At 33.4% G+C, this 19,423-nt stretch overlaps 1 protein-coding gene across 1 annotated transcript in view; it reads left to right on the plus strand.

Moving 5' to 3' along the window:
• DIAPH2 (diaphanous related formin 2) overlaps window positions 1-17,634 on the plus strand; it is a 249,292-nt gene extending 231,658 nt beyond the window's left edge. The window contains exons 12-18 of the mRNA XM_039223208.1: window positions 481-597; window positions 1,310-1,428; window positions 5,890-5,954; window positions 10,470-10,574; window positions 14,400-14,720; window positions 16,556-16,670; window positions 17,630-17,634. Coding sequence (XP_039079139.1) covers window positions 481-597; window positions 1,310-1,428; window positions 5,890-5,954; window positions 10,470-10,574; window positions 14,400-14,720; window positions 16,556-16,670; window positions 17,630-17,634 — 847 coding nt within the window. The remainder of the gene's footprint in view (window positions 1-480; window positions 598-1,309; window positions 1,429-5,889; window positions 5,955-10,469; window positions 10,575-14,399; window positions 14,721-16,555; window positions 16,671-17,629) is intronic.
• The last annotated feature ends 1,789 nt before the right edge of the window (window positions 17,635-19,423 follow it).

A 19,423-nucleotide genomic window follows, 5' to 3' on the forward strand; every position in this document is an offset into this window, starting at 1 on the left:
GTGTTTTATCAGTGTAAAATAAAACTGGTTTGTGATATTTTAGCAGTCCACAGAATGCTCCTTTACCTTCTGTTTTATGTGGCAATAGAGGAAGAATGGCTTACATGAATAATATAGGTACTCTATCACAACCACAGGAAGAGCAAGAGTAAACCATTTCCTCTAATGACATTGCTTTTCCAGTCATACCAGCTATCATCTCAAATTTAAAATATAATGGATAACTGATTGCTTTAGGTTTTGATGAGTAAATGGTTTTAGAAATGCTCTTTTAAGTCTGTTTCTCTAATGAAAAGATTAAAGCGATTCCATAGATTAGATTTATTTATGTAAATTTTACAATACTGGATCATTCAGTTGAAGGTTTAGAAACAGAGGAAACAAAATGGTGTATCAATATTTAAAAAGAATGAAACTGCTTTTGTTATGATTAAAAGTTTCATCAAGAGCTTCAGTGTTTTTCCTTTACTTATATTCCACTGATATGAATGAAGTGTATCATCTTCTATATAACATGTTGAAGGACACTGCTGCTGAAAATTACTTATTATCCATTCTACAACATTTTTTGCTCATCAGAAATGATTATTATATCAGGTAAGAGGCAGTTAAATTAAGGGAAACTGATAATGTAGTACATCCTAGGTAGTAGAGGCATATATACATACACAAATAGTGTATAATGGTGATTTTGGATGACATTTTTTAAAAAGTGTTCATTTATTTTTAATTGAGCCAGAAGGATATACTTATAAAACTGCATATCCCAGCAACAGGACATTTAGTAGAAAGAACCCAAGAGATTTTACTGAGCTTGTGATGAATTTCCATTTTGTAAGCTGTTATAGCTAATTTTGAGTAAAAGTGTTGTAGTTAATTCAAGACCTTGTCAATGCCAAAGTACTCATCCATTACTGAAATTGAGAACTTGTGGAGGCCTGGAACCATTTTTGTATCCATGGATATAGGACTAACAGGTCATTTGTTTTCATTAACATTAGGAACAATTACTTAAGTAAGTAGATAAGGTTGATAAGTATCTTTGTACACAAGCATGAATCCTTATAATCTAAAGTATTATGTCCCTAGTGTTCACAGTTGATTACATCATTTTTTTTTTTTACATTATAATGTCCAGACCATTGTTAAGTTTAAGCATATTTCTCCTTAAGGAGTGTAATGGCTAGAATGATTTCTTCTAGCAGTGCTAGAAAAATACTTTGTTCTTTTAGCATGCTGAGCCACTTCTTAAGAAAATTGATTTGTATAGATAGAAAAGATATCCAAGAATACTTTCTCTCTTTTTCAGGCCACAGTATTACAAGATAATTGAGGAGTGTGTTTCACAGATAGTGCTGCACTGCAGTGGCATGGACCCAGATTTCAAGTACAGGCAAAGATTAGACATTGATTTCACACATCTGATAGGTATGTCACATTATCTTCAATGTCCCTTATGTTTTACTCTCTTCTGTATAATAGTCAATTTCTGAAGGTAGTGCTCTCACTGAACTTCCTTATTAATATCTGGTAAGTCATTGTGTCTGTGAGTACCTAATCACTATAATTGTTAATTATGATGATCATGAGAGTTCTCCCTGTGTCATTGAAAATATTAACCTATTTGATAAGTTTTAATATTCTTGAATTAAGTTTAAAGTCAGTGTCCCCCCCCCAAAAAAAAAACATTATATTATTATAGATGAATGCTTTGCTTTTCAGAAACACGACTCTGGAGTCCATTGATTAAGTTTATGTTGGTTTATCAGTGGTATTATAGATAATCACATGTGCAATTATAGGATCTAATTAGTAATATAGCTATGTTATTAGTGTTCAAGTTTGAGAAAAGAAATACAGACTTCAGTAGCTCAAGACCTTTTAATTCAAAGTAGATCAATTTATATTTTCATAGACCTTAAAGCTAGAAAAGAATTTGAAGTTATCATGTTCATCTATTTGGATTGCTAAGGAAATATCAGCCTAGACTACTAGTTAGCTGTATTTTCTGGAACAGTCTCTGAAGGATGATGTGAAATCTCTTGTGAAATATGCTACATTATATGATCTTATAGTTAAACAGTTTTTATACCTAATCAAAATCACTATTGGCTGAGTTCCAAGCATGAACTAATTTGTTTTGTCTTTAAATGAAGAAAACAGCAGCTGTGGAATGCCAATTATAATTCTTCACTCCATACCACAAGGCAGACTCAATACTATTCAAAGATGAATTTTTTATTGGTTATTATCTATTATTTTTTTTATTTTATTTTATTGTTTTTAGATAGGTAGTTTTATTTTTTAACTTTTTAAAGCTTTCATTTCCCTTTTTTTTTATGTATTTAATCATTCATTTAGTTTTTAAAAATTTTTGAGTTTCTTTTATGTGATGCTTTTGGTAATACTAAGATTTTTTCTTTCCTCAAAATAGTTAACATACAGTGTAGTCTTGGCTTCAGGAGTAGAACCCAGTAATTTGTCTCCTACATATGACACCCAGTACTCATTCTGAAAAGTGTCCTCCTTAATGCTCATCATCCATTTTACCCACCCCTCCACCCCCTACCTCTCCATCAACCCTCAGTTTGTTCTGTGTATTTAAGAATCTCTTACAGTTTGCCTCCCTTTCTGTTTTTATCTTATTTTTCCTTCCCTTCCCTTCCCTTATGTTCATCTGTTAATTCCACATATGAGTGAAATTATGGTATCTGTTTTTCTCTGCTTGACTTCTTTTGCTTAGCATAAATGTATTTATTTTGAGAGAGAGCACACAAGCGGGCACAGGCAGGGAAGGGGCAGAGAGAGAGGGAGAGAGAATCCCAAGCAGGCTCTGCACCACCAGCATGGAGCCTGATGTGGAGCTTGATTGCACAAACCAAAGGATCATGACCTGAGCTGAAATCAAGAGTTGGATGCTTTAAAGACTGAACCACCCAGGCAGCCCTAAAGCTTTTATTTTTAAGTAATTTCTATACCTGCTGTGGGGCTTGAACACAGAACCCCGAAATTAAGAGTTGCGTGCTCTACCAACTTAGCCAGCCAGGTGTACCTTATTTTCTGATTTTAAAACCAGTACTCATTTACTCTAGGTAATCTAGAGACTTATGTAAGTGATAGAATAAACCATTGATCCCACTTTTTAGCTCAGTACATTTCAACACCATTACTCACTTTTCGGCTGAGTACATTTTTTTCTATCTCTCTTTTTTAACCTATCTATATGCTGATTTTTCATGGACCATTATATTATGAGAATTTTTCCATGTTAACCTTCAAAGTCTGACTTTGAATGTCTGTATAATATTCCATCTTATGGAGTATCATAATCATCTTGATGAGTCCTTTCTTACTGTACCTCTAGATTGTTTTCAGGTTTTCACAATTATAAATGAATCTGCTATGAACATTCTTGTTTACCTTTTTCTTGTCATTCCTTACAATTGATTCCTGTAACTGAGGGCATGAACTTTGAAAAGTCAAATCCTTTTCAGGAAGTGTGCACTAATATACCTTTCCTGAGAATTAATGTGAATGCTGGCCTCAGAGCCTATTTTATAATGAGCTTAATCAACTCAGTTTATTTAATATTTTGTTGAGAGAGTTTTAAGGGAATATTTCCAAATATTTGAATTGGCTTATAATCTATTATGGACCATGCTTGGCACATGTACTCTATTGTTGATTTTGGCTAGCTCTTTCAGTGTTCAGTAGACCTTTGTTTTGTGTGTGTGTGTGTGTGTACTGTGTGCCAGGTACTTACAGTTGTGTACTGTTAGTTAAGCTTTGGGGTGGGGGAGGTAAAGGCAGCAAGTGAAAGAGGATAGAGCTTCAGAAACCCATGATTACCTCATCCATATATCATCTCTGTGACTGTAAACAAACCATTTAACTTCTCCAGGCTTCAGTTTTATCAACTGTAAATTCAGATAAGTCAAATATATGCATGGTCCTTAATATTTTATGGACAGAGGACTTTTTCTGATGAATGCTTTGGAACTTTCATTAGAACCACTCCCACCACACACAGACACGTGCATAAATGCAAAAATTAGGAGATGCTTCAACAACATCTAGGAAATTTATGGATGTCTGTTTTAAAGTCACCTGGACTTGGAATATCGAATCTCTTCACTATTCTCTAAGTCTAGTATTTTTCATAAATTCAATCAAATTCTTGGCCAGAACTCTTAATGTCTTCCAATTGAAATTTAAATCAAGATCATTACCAACCATTGAGAGTACAGCACAGATCTACCCCCTCTTTTTCTGATCTTTGACCAATTTCCAACTTAGTTCTTTATACACAGTTCTTTAAAAAAAGCTTTATTGAGATGTATTTGACATGAGAAAAGCTATCTATTATTAAGTACACAATTTGATAAATTTCAATATTTGTATGTATACTTAAAACCATCATCACAATCAAGATAATAAACATCTCTATCACTCTCTCAAGTTTCTAAGCTCTCTGTAATCTCTCCTTCCCATGCCTCGCTACCTCTCTCCATCCTGAGATAACTGACCCATTTTCTCTTACTCTAGAGTAGTTTTGTTTTTAAAAATTTTATGTTACTAGAACCAGTGCATGTACTGTCTTTTTGTCTGTCTTCTTTCATGTAGCATAATTATTTTGAGATTAATTCATGTTGTTATATTGCATGTATCAATAGTTCATTCCTTTTTATAACTGAGTAGTATTACAGAATATGGATATACTGCAATTTATGTATACATTTAATTGTTGATGGACATTTGGGTTCTTTCTATTTTTTTGGCTATTATAAATAAACCTTCTATGAACATTCATATACATGGGTATAGACATATGTTTTCATTTCTTTTGGATAAATAGGTGTGAATGGCAAGATACAGAGTAGACTTGTATATGTAATGATGAGAATATTTCCAAAAAGATGTTCTTCAGTTATTTATATTCTGGAATATTTGATTAGACCTGAGAAATTTAATGTTTGTTTCCTTATTTACATAATACATTCTGCTCCAGATCAGAAGTCAGTTAAGTGTGAAATCTTTCTGTAGAAAACCTGAATTAATGAATGCTATTGTGTCCCCCCTTCTAGCCTTACTTTAAAGGTCATTTTGAGGGGTACCTGGGTGGCTCAATCAGTTAAACATCTGACTCTTGATCTTGGCTCAGGTCATGATCTCAAGGTCTCATGAGTTCCAGCCCCATGTCAAGTTCTGTGCTCACAGTTTAGAATCTGCTTGGCATTCTTTCTTTTCCTCTCTTTCTGCCCCTGCCCTGTTCTCTCTGTCTCTCTCTCTCTCTGAAAGTAAATAAACATTAAAATAAATAAAGGTCATTTTGAGTCTTATTTTTTTAATGTTTATATTTAATTTTGAGAGAGAGAGAGAGCGCGAGAGCGCGCGTGCAAGGGAGACACAGACTTTGAAGCATGCTTCAGGCTCTGAGCTGTCGGCACAGCTTGAACTCACAAACTCTGAGATCATGACCTGAGCTAAAGTTGGAAACTTAAACGACTGAGTCACCCAGGCACCCCAGATTCTTAATAGTTTTAAGAATAGATTCTTTGTTTTTTCTCCACCCATAATGAACTGCAAAAAAAATTTAAAGAATTATATTATTGTAAAAGTTGGGAAATAATTGAATACCTCTAAAACGATGATGAGTTAGTCAAATACATTCTTCAATGCTTGGCATTGTGCCTCATCAATACTATCATTGAATTCAGTTGGTATGCAAAAAAATGTGGTAGTTTATGTGTTATGTGTAGTGTAGGTCAACTTACCTTCAATAGCAATTGATATAAAAATTATTGTGTGGTAGAATTATTGGCTGGCAACCATCTTTTGCCTAGGGATTTGATACAATAATTTCTAATAATGGTTTGTCAATCTTAATAGATTCTTGTGTGAACAAGGCAAAAGTGGAAGAAAGTGAACAGAAAGCAGCAGAATTTTCAAAGAAGGTAAGACTATAATTGTTAAATTAATAATTTATTCACAGTACATATTTTATATTTATTTATGTGAAGATTTATAAACGTTGGTTCCATTATGTAGTACTTCATGTTTTTGATTAAAACATAACCAGAAAATATTGATTTCATTCCTGATAAGGCTGTTACTGTTGCATCCTCATCACCTTTAATTTGTTATGGAAGAAAAACACTGGCTATATTCTACTAGAGTCATAAATGAAATAAAATTAGTTTATTGGAAGGATAGAATTTGAAGCAGTAAACCAAAATACATTGCCCGCCCATACCGCTTTATTACAGTTCTCCCTTTCTATAGGTAGCTCCCCTGGAGAACTGTGAGACATTTAGCTAGTCTAATCTATTATGATCTTTAATGAGAGTGCTATTAAATAGCAATAGAATGACACAGTGTTTTTTCTCTCTCTGCCTCTCTCTGCTTGGACTTATCCTCTTGGAGTTTTATAATTACCAGTTTCAAAAGATTCTGCTATTTCACGTAGGGTTGGTGGAATTTGATGGCTCTTTCTATGTTAATGACTTATGTAAATACAAGTTTTATGACTATCTTAATTTTATTTAGATTTCAGATTATCTTTTTCTTGTTTCATGAAAGCATGATTACAGTTTTACTAGTTTCTGCCAAAAGTTGCATTTTTGTTCTGGATCCTAGGAAGCATTAGTATAGTATTTCTCTCCTATTGGTATCAGGGGGAAGGATTGAAGCACAAGTCTAAAAACTCTAGTTTTCAGCCTTCTGACAGCAAGATAAAGTGCTTACATATTGCTGTCTCTTCAAAGTTATGACTTACCTTGGAGATTAGATAATCACTTTTGCTATCACTGTAGAAATTATAGAATATGACTGAAGTTACTTCAGGGCATCTGAAGAAATATCTTTCCTCTTTCAGTTACTGGCATAGATTTTCAAAGCTTGAGCATGAAATGTTTGTGCGAAGTTGTCATTTTATTGGTGGAAGAAAATGAATGCTTTTTAAATAGACCTTTATATTTGTAATGTTCTTGTTTTAAATAGCACATTTAAAATTCCCTTTGAAATTCTTAGAATCTTCTTAATTATTTGCTGGCACTTTGATTAGATGCCACAAGACTGTAGAAAATTATGTTGATCTATCTGGTAAAATTTTCTGTAAGCATATATTAAGGGAAATGGAGTCCTGAAATAATAAAAAAGATGTTTCAGTGGTTAGTGCCTTATTCTCATCACCATCATTTAGAATGAAAACATGTATGGTCTCTCAGTGGTTATCTGCATGCCTTTTCTTATTCTGGGTGATTTTAAGAGGCTGTATAAAGCAGTAAAAAAAAAAAAAGGGGGGGTGGTTTAGAATGAGAAGAAATAGTTTTAAGATCTGATCTTAGGTTTTCCACTAATTAGCTGTGACTTCAAGCTACTTACTCTTTTGGGTCTTAATTCCTTCATCATTAAAAGAAGAGGATAAGATTAGCTGCCCTGTAAGAAGTCTTCCAATTTGCATATCTCAGGTTTCTGTGATTCCTATTCTATGGGTTTGCAGATTAGGATCACTTTAAATTACAAACAGAAACATTGTGTGCCTATTTTCAGATGTACTAATAAACCATTTATAAAGGAAAATGGTATCATTTACATCATGCTTGGAAGCTAACTTTGGGAGAGTGGGTGGAAGTATAAAACAGATAATTTTTTTATTTTTTATTTTTATTTTTTTAATTTTTTTAATGTTTTATTTATTTCTGAGAAAGAGACAGCGTGAGCAGGGGAGGCTCAGAGAGTGAGGGAGACACAGAATCTGAAACAGACTCCAGGCTCTGAGCTGGCTATCAGCACAGAGCCCGACGTGGGGCTCAAACCCACGAATCATGAGATCATGACCTGAGCTGAAGACCGACACTTAACCGACTGAGCCACCCAGGCACCCCTAGGATAGATACTTTTTTTAAACAAATGTTCATTTATTTTTGAGAGAGGGAGAGAGTGAGTAGGGGCTGGGCAGAGAAAGGGGGACAGAGGATGTGAAGCAGGCTCCATGCTGACAGTGGTGAGCCCAATATGGGACTCGAACCCACCAACCCAAGATTATGACCTGAGCTGAATTCAGATGTGTAACCGTCTGAGCCACCCAGATACCCCAGAATGAGATAAATCTTAACATGAATAGTAGTAAAGTTGAAAAAGCTCCATCTTCTCAGTCAAGTAGGAAACATGGTCATTACTGACTGTGAAGGATCAGGGGTGGGTTTATAATTTTTAAATATTAGAAACAATTTGGACTAACCTCTATGGAAAATTTTCCAGAAACTCAAGTAGCAATGAATAAAAGAATTAGTATTTCATGTTTGACCCCAAAACTATTGTTATCCATTTTGTTTACACACTCTTTCTTCAGACTTGGATCTTTTTGACATTCTTTAATTTCCAAAGGTCAAATCTATGAGGATGAATATTTATTATCAGTGAATATAATTTTTATTGTCCTGCAAACTCTAAATACAATTCTAGACAGTAAGCTATATCAATTTTAGGAACAGAAATAATGTGATTGTAATAAAGTATAGATATCTAAGATGATTTAAAGTGACATTGGTAATAAAGGGCAAATGTTTTATAGATGGACATAGCAATATTTATGTATGCAGGTTTGTTTGGTTCTGCTTGGATTCCTGACTGAGGTAAGGGCTGGGCAAGATGTAATAAATAGATATTCATCATTTAGATGATCTCTCCTGCTTAACACACTATAATTTTGTATGTATGTATGTATGTATGTATGTTTCAACTTTTTATTTAACTTCTAATTAGTTAACATGTAGTGTAATATTAGTTCCAGGAGTAGAATGTAGTGATTCTTGACTTACATAGAACACTCAGTGCTTATCACAACAACTGGCCTCCTTAATACCTATCACCCATTTAGTCCATCCCCCTGCCTGCCTCCCCTGCAGCAACCCTCAGTTTGTTCTCTATGGTTAAGGGTCTCTCTTAAAGTTTGCCTCCTTCTCTCTTTTTTTATTTCCCCTATGGTCATCTTTTGTTTCTTACATTCCACATATGGGTGAAATCATATCGTATTTGTCTTTCTCTGACTGACTTTTTTGGCTTAGCATAATATACTCTAGCTCCATCCAGGTCATTGCAAATGGCAAGATTTCATTGTAATATTCCAGTGTGTGTGTGTGTGTGTGTGTGTGTGTGTACACACGTATATATATATATACACATACCCCCCATACACACACACACACACACACATACACACACACACACACACACACACATACACACACACATACACACATACCCAAATACACGTATACACCACTCTTCTGTATCCATTCATCAGTCAAAGGACATGGGTTCTTTCCATAATTTGGCTGTAGTTGCTAAAACTGCTGTTAACATTAGGGTGTATGTGCCCATTTGAATGAGTATTTTTGTAACCTTTTGGAGGAAATTCCATACTTTTTCTAGAGTGGCTGTACCAATTTACATTCCCACCAACAGAGTAAGAGGATTCCCCTTTCTCTTCTCTGTCTCCCTGTCTTTCTGTCTCTCTCTCTTTCTCTCCCACCACCCCTTAGTCTATGATCAAGGTTCCCTCCCCACTACAGCATCCACAATTATTTTCTTCCCCAAATCACATCTCCACACCTGGTACCTTCCACTATTTGGCTTATCTCTTACTTTAGTTGTGCAGTTTGGTCTTTCAGTTCTCAGATTGATTTCTTGGGTATTCAGAATGATTTAATATTTATCTAAATATTTTGAAAGATGAGGCAAGCATAGGGTCCCCTTACTATTCTGCCATCTTAACTCCTACCCAAACTGCACCACGATTTAACCTTTTATTTTCTCTCTTGTAACATTTTATGCAAATGTTTTAGTTAACCATCTGAAGGAGAATGCCATATTTACATATATAAAATCTCTCACATTTTGTGGAACACCACTTTTTGGATGCTAGATAATTAAAATTTTAATAGAAATATCTTGTTTGTATTTATGTACAATCATTTGGTCATTCTAAAAGTACAGTCTCTTTTCAAGATTAAATATAGTTAAGGAGTTGAACTGCTTGATGGCTAATTTTTAGCTTTCATTTTCTAATTTAGTGAACTTAAAGCTATGAGATGAAACATTAAAGGAAATGATTAATTCTAAAACCTAATTTTCAATAACAAAACAATATAAATGTCCACTATATGTAAAGAGAGACTTCTCAGTCCACTGTTTTAAAATTTTGTTTTGTATTTTTTTTTGGAAGTGAAAGTAGGTTTGTTTATCTTGTTTTCGGGCCATATTTCTTCTTTAGTAATACCATAAGCAATACCCCACTCCCACAGGGGTGCTTAATTGTCATGAAAATAATCTAGAGGTTTGATTTTCTGAATGAACTGGGAATTCATTGAAGCAAAACACACTCCACTTATTTAATACATAACATTGTTTAAAGGTTTTTCAAAACTATCTTATTAAGTGTACATTTATGGTGGCGATCATTGCAGTTCGATGAAGAATTCACAGCTCGACAGGAAGCTCAAGCTGAACTTCAAAAAAGAGAAGAAAAAATTAAAGAGCTTGAAACAGAAATCCAACAACTTCGAACCCAGGTAATGAAACAAGATATAGACTTTATGTCATGTCACAGTGAGTTCAATGGTAGAAAATTATCTTGTTAGATGGAAGGAAAAATGTGACCAGAAACAGATTTTTTGGCAATTTCTCGTTTTAGTTGAAATAACTACAGATTTTATTTTCCGGGAAAATAAACTATTTTACTGTTTGTATAAAAATGGTTTGTATAAAAACTGGTTGCTTAAACTGTTAGACCACCTTTTCCAAAGGTGAATCACCGAGGACAAAGCCCACAAACACAAAAGAAGTTGGTTATTCAGGTTTATTTTAGTCAGGCCTTAAGGCCCCCTCCGGAGCACCCAAAGCGTCCTCAAAGAATCCTCGGAAGAGCGCGCCATGAAGCCATCGCTCAGGGTTTATATAGGGAGAGGGGTGAAGCCAGTGTACAGAACCGAGAATTTTGCAGCTAGAGGTGGGGGGTTGCTTAACAGTCGCTTGAAGAACATGTTTGACCATTCTAATCACAATGTTCACTAAAGATTTACATCTCAGAGGCTTGCTGCAGCCAGGAGGAGCTAGGTTGCTCAACCCCTGACCTTTTATGGTAATAGAGTTTGAGATCAAACAATGGTTGGTATGTCCTTATTTGCAAGCCCCTCACCTTTTGGCTCAAGGGAGTTTTACAAAACTTCCCTGAATATTTTTAATGGAATATATTACATAAGCAAGACTGTTTTGGAGACAAACTTTCATGCTTATTTGAGAAGTTGGATGCATAATTTCAAAACCCAAGAACTTTGCGTTTCCATATATATCCCCTATGATGAGAAGCACCCATATACACTCAAAATGTTAATTATGATGTCTAAACTATAGAACTGATTAAGTCCTCTCTGCACTTTTTATTTATTTTTATTTTTTAAAGAACTCTCAATAGTTTTTGTGTTTTAAATGAACATTAAGAAATGGAAGATCAATAATGTTGGGGAGAAAAATGTCATTTTCCTATGTATGCATTTCCTTTTTTGTCTTTACTATGCACTTTAGCCTGTAAAGCCAATTAATGAAAACGATGTTTGAAAAAAAATTGAAGATAACCTTCTCAGAAAATAAAATGAAACTATGTAAATTTCGAAGGTTTAATTCGCTTTATTAAACAGTTTATGAATTTGGCAGCATTCCATTTAGTAAGCAGATGGAAACTCCAAGGAGTTGTATAAAATGAAAGGTTTTTGTGGAAAGAGGGTGGGACAGCAAAGTTATTAGGGAAAGGAAAGGATTGTTCTAGGCCCTGACACTTTTCCCTTAGGGCAACAAGCAAGAAGTGTTATGCAAATTACCTCTTCTTCATTTAGGGGATGGAGAGGATTTAGGTGGCTGACTCATTAGCTGCTGATGGAAAAATTCCTGATTTACCCTTTGAGACTGTATTTCTTGGAGATATTGAAACTGCAGGTAGATTATGTATTAAGCTCCAATTTGGTGACTCAGCCTAACTGATACCATTTGGGGCCTGTGGTTTTCTTTGTAACACCTCTATACATAGTGGATGCTCAGTAGATATTTGTTGTTTGACTAGATTTATATCCATCAGTCTACTGAGAAATGACTTCAAAAGTCACAGATGAACTCCAAATTACTCAGTGCAGTGGCGTTTCCTATCCTTAGTCTGTTTCATTTATCTATTTTATAGTTTTCTTTCATTAAATCTTTCTCTTGTATCATGTTACTACCCTTTTCTCATCTCTGAGAACGCAGTTTCTTTTATTTATTTATTTTTTACCCTCCCAGATGGTGACATTCCCCAATGTCACCCTAGCACAGGGCCTTACTATTTAGTTTTTGCTTATTTATTATTAAATTAACTGATCTGTAAAAGTGCAGAGTCACACAGTTCTTTCTAGTGTACCCAAAATTGTGCCAAATACTAAATTATTCATTAGTTATATTCAATTCTCAATACTCTATTGTAGCCTAATTTAATTGTTCCATTCCTAATTGTTCATGGGAAGTAGGAGAAAGGCTGATATGATTTGATTTTTAAAGGCTGGTGGCATTTATTTGATATTCTTTATTAAATTTGTAAAATATGAATTTAGCTTGAATAAAATCCTGTGTTAAAAGTGATAGCATTTTTATGTTTGCTCAAGTTTCATATGTTAGATATGATCTATAGAGATAAAATTTGATGTTAAACATAACTTTGCTCTCTTTTCATAAAAAATATTTTACCTTTCAAATTATTCAATAAATCTGTTTATACATTAAACATAGAGTAAATTACTAATTTCCTAAAATTTTCAGAAAAATTATTTTGACTTTTTTCATAATTTCTTTGATCTCAATCAAGAGTAGAAAAATCAGACTGTTTTCTAAAATTTTGCTGCATTAAAAATAAAGTGAAAATAAATTTGCATATTTTAATCCTATTTCAATTCTTACTATTTTCAGGAGAAGCTGTATTCCAGAGGAGGATTGTCATTTGTTAAGTGTACAAACACTTTAATTGTCTGCATGTGTATTGTATACACATAAACATCATATAGATGAATAAAATATTTGGACAATGCATATTAAGTATTATGAGAAACATTTCCATGATTATATCTATGATTATTAATTTTTAATATTCTTATAAATAGGTCAATCCTTTAAATTGATTGCTCCAAAAATATGCTTCAACTTATTTATTTTGTAAAGATATTTCTGAGTTTAGTACAATTAAGTAGTCCAACTTTGAAATTCATATTAATAAAGATAAGAAGACTTTCTCCCCAAATAAAAATAACACTATGCTAAGAATATTAATTTTAAATTTTTCATCAAGTTAATCTGATGTCATATCTTGAATCCAAATATGTCTGTTCATTGGTAGGATTTCTTTCGGAATGTTTATAATAACCAACTTCACTTTTATATTAATTTATTTTGTAAGTAAACCATTGTGAACAGTAATGGCTTAAAGAAACATATACAGATTAATTTAAAAAGTAGGTAATTTGGAATGAGATATTTACCTTCATCTGTTATCCATTATCATTAGAGAATGAGTTTCAATTGCTTTCTGGTAGTAAAAGTTATACCCTCCTTATAATTCAATCTGTGTGAATTAATTCCTTTCAAGGCAAATGCCTCCCATTTATGAGGAGGTAGTCTGCTGTAGTGGAAAGAGGACTGCATTAATTATCAGAAGAACCACATTCAAATCTTAAGCACATTTCAGACTCTGTGACCTTTGGTTAGTCGTTTAACCTTTTTGTAGTTACAGTTTTCTCGTCTATAAGCAGTGAGATAAAGTTGAGATAAAAATGACCTACTTACATTACAGGGTTATAATAACAATGAAAAGAAGTAATGGATGTAAAAACATTGGTAAACATATATTACCATGTAAATGAATGTTACTCAATCTCAATACTAATTATTGGCATTAAAAGACTGCTAAGTTACTGGTACTATGAGACAGACTCTGTGTAAAGCTAATTGGCTCCAAGGGAATCTGATCTATGATTGAATTAATTATCCCATATTCAAACCAACTAGTCTCATAGGCTCTAGCCATTTACAGTACTTCTTTGCGTAGATTTATAATGAAAGATAAATTTCAGTTTTTAGAGGAGTGCTTCAGAAAATCTTTAAGGACGCCAACTTTTGTAGTACATAAACAGAAGTAGTCAGTGTCCAGAGTTTATAATGCTTATCAAAAATCTATGAGAGTCTTTTTCAGTTACTGTTTATCCTTTAGATATCACTACATTAAATAAAATTTATATAATTTTAAACCACTAATGTGTACTGACAGGTTTCTTTGTTGTTATATTTTACTGTAAGCATTTAAAATTGTATTATATGTATTTCAGGGACAAGGACTCTCAGGTTCATCAGGAATTCCAGGCCCTCCTCCACCACCTCCATTGCCAAATACTGGGTTATCCCCACCACCACCACCTCCACCAGCACCACCTCTGCCTGGAGGAGCTCTCCCTCCTCCTCCACCTCCTTTACCTGGAATGACTGGTATACCACCACCACCACCACCACTTTTGTTTGGGGGACCTGCTCCTCCATTTCCCCCAGGCATTCCTCCTCCCCCAGGAGCACCACTGGATCTGCCTTATGGGATGAAGCAGAAAAAAATATATAAACCTGAGGTACCCATGAAGAGAATCAACTGGTCAAAGGTAATGCTACAACTGGAGTATTTTTGGCTTTGTCATAGTTGATTGTTAATATGTGAATAACTATTGCTGTCTATAAGAACTGTATAATTATTGAGAACATGAGTGTGGACTCTTGCTTTCCTTTTGTGAGTTCCCCATCTTATGTGTATCCTTCAGTCTGGTACCCAGAGAATTGGAAACTCCACAGATAATTTGAAATTAATGTAGAAGGCAAAAGGAAAATCAGAGTGAAAAAGGTGCTAGAGAATAATATATAAAATCTGTCACCAAATGAAACATAATTTTGATTCTCATACTGCTGTTAACTTTAAGTACTATAACATTCTCAAATATAATCTCCATTATTATCATGCCTTTTTTTCTTAGTTATTTTAGTTCTTAGAGATTTTTTTTTAGTTTTAAATATTTAGATAGTATTGAATAGGTGACAGTATTCAGTAGTGACATAAATATTTTTAATATAATCTATGGATTTTTTCCTTTTGAATGTTATGTTGCTTTATTATTATAAGAATATGTCTTTTGAAAAGCTTATTATCAAGATTGACGCTGTCCCTGTTTAATAGGAACTAATCTTCTAATGAAAATACAATTACCCAGACCACCATTTGGGGAAATGACTCATCCAAGAACATCCTTAGAAATCTGACATTGTCTACATAGTAATTGGTTTGACCAGAATCATGGGTAAATTAGTATTTAAGTTAAGAATGTATTTTTGCTTTGCTCATAAGAGTAAATGAGGTACAAATAATTTTGGATATATATAGTCATTTTTTATTAGATAAAATCCACCAAACTATAGGATCCAGATGCTGTTGGCCCAGTTATCTCTGTGTGTAAATGCAATATGTTCACTTGGCATTTAAGCATGCAGTGTAATGGCACTTAGATATCAAAGAGCATCATACTGTACTAGAAAATGTGCAGTCCCAGTATTGAATTGCAGTGTAGTGGTTAAGAGCAAGATCTCTGGAACAACACTGTCTGGGTTTAATTCCCTCTTTGCCATTTACTAGTTTGGGCAGACACTTAAACTTTCTGGGGCTCAGTTCCTCATCTTTAACATGGAGATAATAATAGGTCCTGCTTTATTTACTTATTTATTTATTTATTTATTTATTTATTTAATGCTTTATTTCTGAGAGTGGGAGAGAGAGAGACAGCGTGACCAGGGGAGGGTCAGAGAGAGGGAGACACGCAGGCTCCAGGCTCTGAGCTAGCTGCCAGCACAAAGCCTGACGCGGGGCTTGAACCCACCAACCATGAGATCATGATCTGAGCTGAAGTCGGATGCTTAATCGACTGAGCCACCCAGGTGCCCCAATAGATCCTGCTTTAAAGGATTATTGCAAGAATTTGATTAGGTAATGCATGCAAATCACTTAAAACAGTACCTGACACATTATAGGAGGTATGGAAGATGTCAGCTCTTATGATTATTACTTCATCCTGACCAGTAAACGCAGACAGTTATTTCACTTTTCTGAATTTAAGTTTCCTCATTCGTAAAAATCCAGGAACAGAACAAAATATATGTGAGTTTGGGAAGGGATTTACTAAATTATTTTTTAAGATTCTTTCCAGTAGAAGATTTTTTTAATGTAATTTGCTATATAGCTTATTGGTATTGTATATCTTTCTGTACACCAATAGAATTCTGTGACTTCCCCAATAAATATTTACTTAAAAAGTGTTATTTTAATATATCCTAAAATTGATTCAGTAGATAGATGAATAAAGTAACTGTCATTTAAACTTGGTGAAATTGAATTCTTTGAAAAATTAAAAATGAAGTAATATTTAGAAACTTATCTTTGTTATTTTTGTTTCAGATTGAACCCAAAGAATTATCTGAGAACTGTTTCTGGTTAAAAGTTAAGGAGGATAAATTTGAAAATCCTGATCTCTTTGCAAAATTGGCACTGAATTTTGCTACCCAGATAAAAGGTACATTTTATTTTTTAAAATACAGATTTCTTATTCTGATATATTTAATTAAATGCATTACTAAAAATTTCTAGTAATATATACATGTATAATTTTTCCACACTGGACAGAGTCAAACATAAATAGATTAACTATTAGCTAGATTTTACCAAGCAACTAAAGAAGAATAGCTGTTTTTCCTTAAACATAATCTGCGTAAATGTTAGTAATCTGAAAATATTGTTTTATTTTTGTTGTTTAATATGTGAGCTATATCCCTCTATTATAATTCAATCATTTTTACTGAGAAGCAGAAGAGATAAAGTTGTCGATTCACCATGTGAGAGAAAATAATGTAACAGAACACTAACAGCCCAGAAGTTTTCATGAAATTGGAATAAGATTGGTGCCATAGTGCACAAATAGTCTTTCCTCTTACGTTTGTATTACTTATCAATTTGTTTTCCTAGGAAATTTTATAGTTTTTTCCTACAAGCCTGTTTTCTGGGATAACATCAAAATCTGATACTGAATTAGTATATTTTACTGATTTGATCATGAAGTGCTTTGTTTATTAGATCTTTATCCTCTTATGCGTTTCACACATAATTTTCTTACTATATAGGTAGCTTCTCAATCTCATAACCATTGGTGTTAATGAATTTTTGGTATTTTAACTGTTATTTTTACTAATTATTGTAGAAGTGATAGTTCAAATAAACTTAGGATTTTTTAAGTTTGGATGAGTATTCACACCTAAGAAATTGATACATTCCATATGTCCATGCACTTGGAATTGGCAGCTTTACCATTTACTTGTATGATTTGTCACATTTTCTATAAAGTGAATTTTGGAAGATTCAGAGAGAGAACGTGACAAAGCAAGAGAGAGAGAGAAAGATGAAAATTATTCCTTTTCAGCTCTTCTATCATATCTTGCACACTGGAGGTACTTTTGCTATAATTGTTGTTGCATGTAGATTGAAGCTCACACACACACACACACACACACACACACACACAAATCAGAGGTAATTAGAAGAAATTTGACATTTTAAAAATTCCTGGTATTACTTTTTTTTACTTATTTTTAAGTCATTTTTAAGTAAATTTTTAAAGTAAATTTTTACTTTTTACTTATTTGCTACAGTACTCTTCACATTTAAAGGGTTTTTCAATGACTCGAGAGTACTGTTTACTATAAAAGATTTTTTAAATTAAAAAGGTAAAATGCTTATATCAAGGTATTCATATAGTAAAAACCAAACAAACAAACAAACAAAAAATGTATAAAAAGCATGATAAACTTATCCCTTCAGTCTCAGACTTACAGAGAAGTCTTACAGACTTTTATCTTCTCCAGAGAAAAGCAAAGCTACTAATTTCTCACATTCTCTTTAGAAATAGTCTGTGCTTCTAGAAGCATTTGTGTATTTATCATTTTTGTTTTTGGCTTCTTGCTGTTTCTACTTTATGTACTTGGAAGTTATTCCTTAGTAGCTTATTTTCATCTACTGTGTTCCATTTTCATACTGCATAGAATTCTGTGGTATGGTCTTATCTTAACTTATTTCATCAGTCCCCAGTGAATGGATATTTAGATTAGTTCCAGTCTCTTTGGATTTCAAGCAATGTTGTGATGAATGTGTAATCTGTATATAACTTTGTGCACGTAAATCTATCTGTAGGACAAATTCTAGAAGTGAAATCCCTGGATGAAATGCTGTGTACATTTATAATTTTGATGTATATTACCAAATTGCATTCCAAAGAGTTTGTGTCTGTAGTGTCATCTAAAATATAAGTATCTGTTTCCCTGCAACCTTTGTCCATCTCATAGGTGAAAATGATAAATCATCCATGTTATCATTTCAACTTCTCAAATTTGGAGTGAAGTTGAGCAGCTTTTCTTCCATTCAAAGACCATTTTAATTTACTTTTCTGTGAACTTCTCTGTCTAGTTCTTTCCTCATATTGTGTTGAGCAGTTGCTTTCGTACTTATCCATCAGTTTTACTGAGTCCCATAAGAATCATAGGTTTCATGAAATTGTACAGTTATTCTGGGCCTTAGAAGTGATTAATCCCACATTCTATTTTACAAATGAAGAAAATGACATTTGAGACATAGAGGTAAGTATAAAATCCATTAGAGAGTTTCTAAAGGTAGTGTGATATAGTGGAAAAGACCAGAGGAGATGGAATCACACTTATTTGCATTCCAGCTATAATACTTGTAGCCTCTGAGACTGAATTTTCTCATCCATAAAATGAGTAGACTAATGTTTATCTAGTAGTGTTGTGAGAATTAAGTAAGGTTATATATTTAAAGCACCCAGCACAGTGCTTAGTATAGTAGGCACTTAACAAATATTAATTCCCTTTCACTTTCATTTAACATGATGCTGTCTGTGTATGTGTGTTTTGCTTTAGTTGTTGACACTTAATATAGCTGTTAATTCAGTAAGAGAATTTCCTGCTCTTCTGAGCAGCAGTTGGTAAAGCCAATCAGTTATAATAGAAGCAATTCTTGCTGCAGCTGCTAAGACCTAATAAAAATTATATAAAAGTTCTCGTCTCCTCAATGCTGAGAATAATAATGCATTCCCATTCTTCTTAGCTCTCATTCTCTGAATTTTATGTGTGATACTACTATTTCTATTTTTCCTAATTTTTAATATTTGAGTACAAATCCAGTCAGGAGCACCTTTCAGTAATCTTACTAAGTCTTATTTTCTGAAGGGACATTTAAAGGAACAATTAAGCATTGTAGCAT

This window comes from Hyaena hyaena, unplaced genomic scaffold (genome assembly GCF_003009895.1).
Source record: "Hyaena hyaena isolate Hyena2069 unplaced genomic scaffold, ASM300989v1 scaffold_1292, whole genome shotgun sequence".
NCBI classification, from domain to species: domain Eukaryota; kingdom Metazoa; phylum Chordata; class Mammalia; order Carnivora; family Hyaenidae; genus Hyaena; species Hyaena hyaena.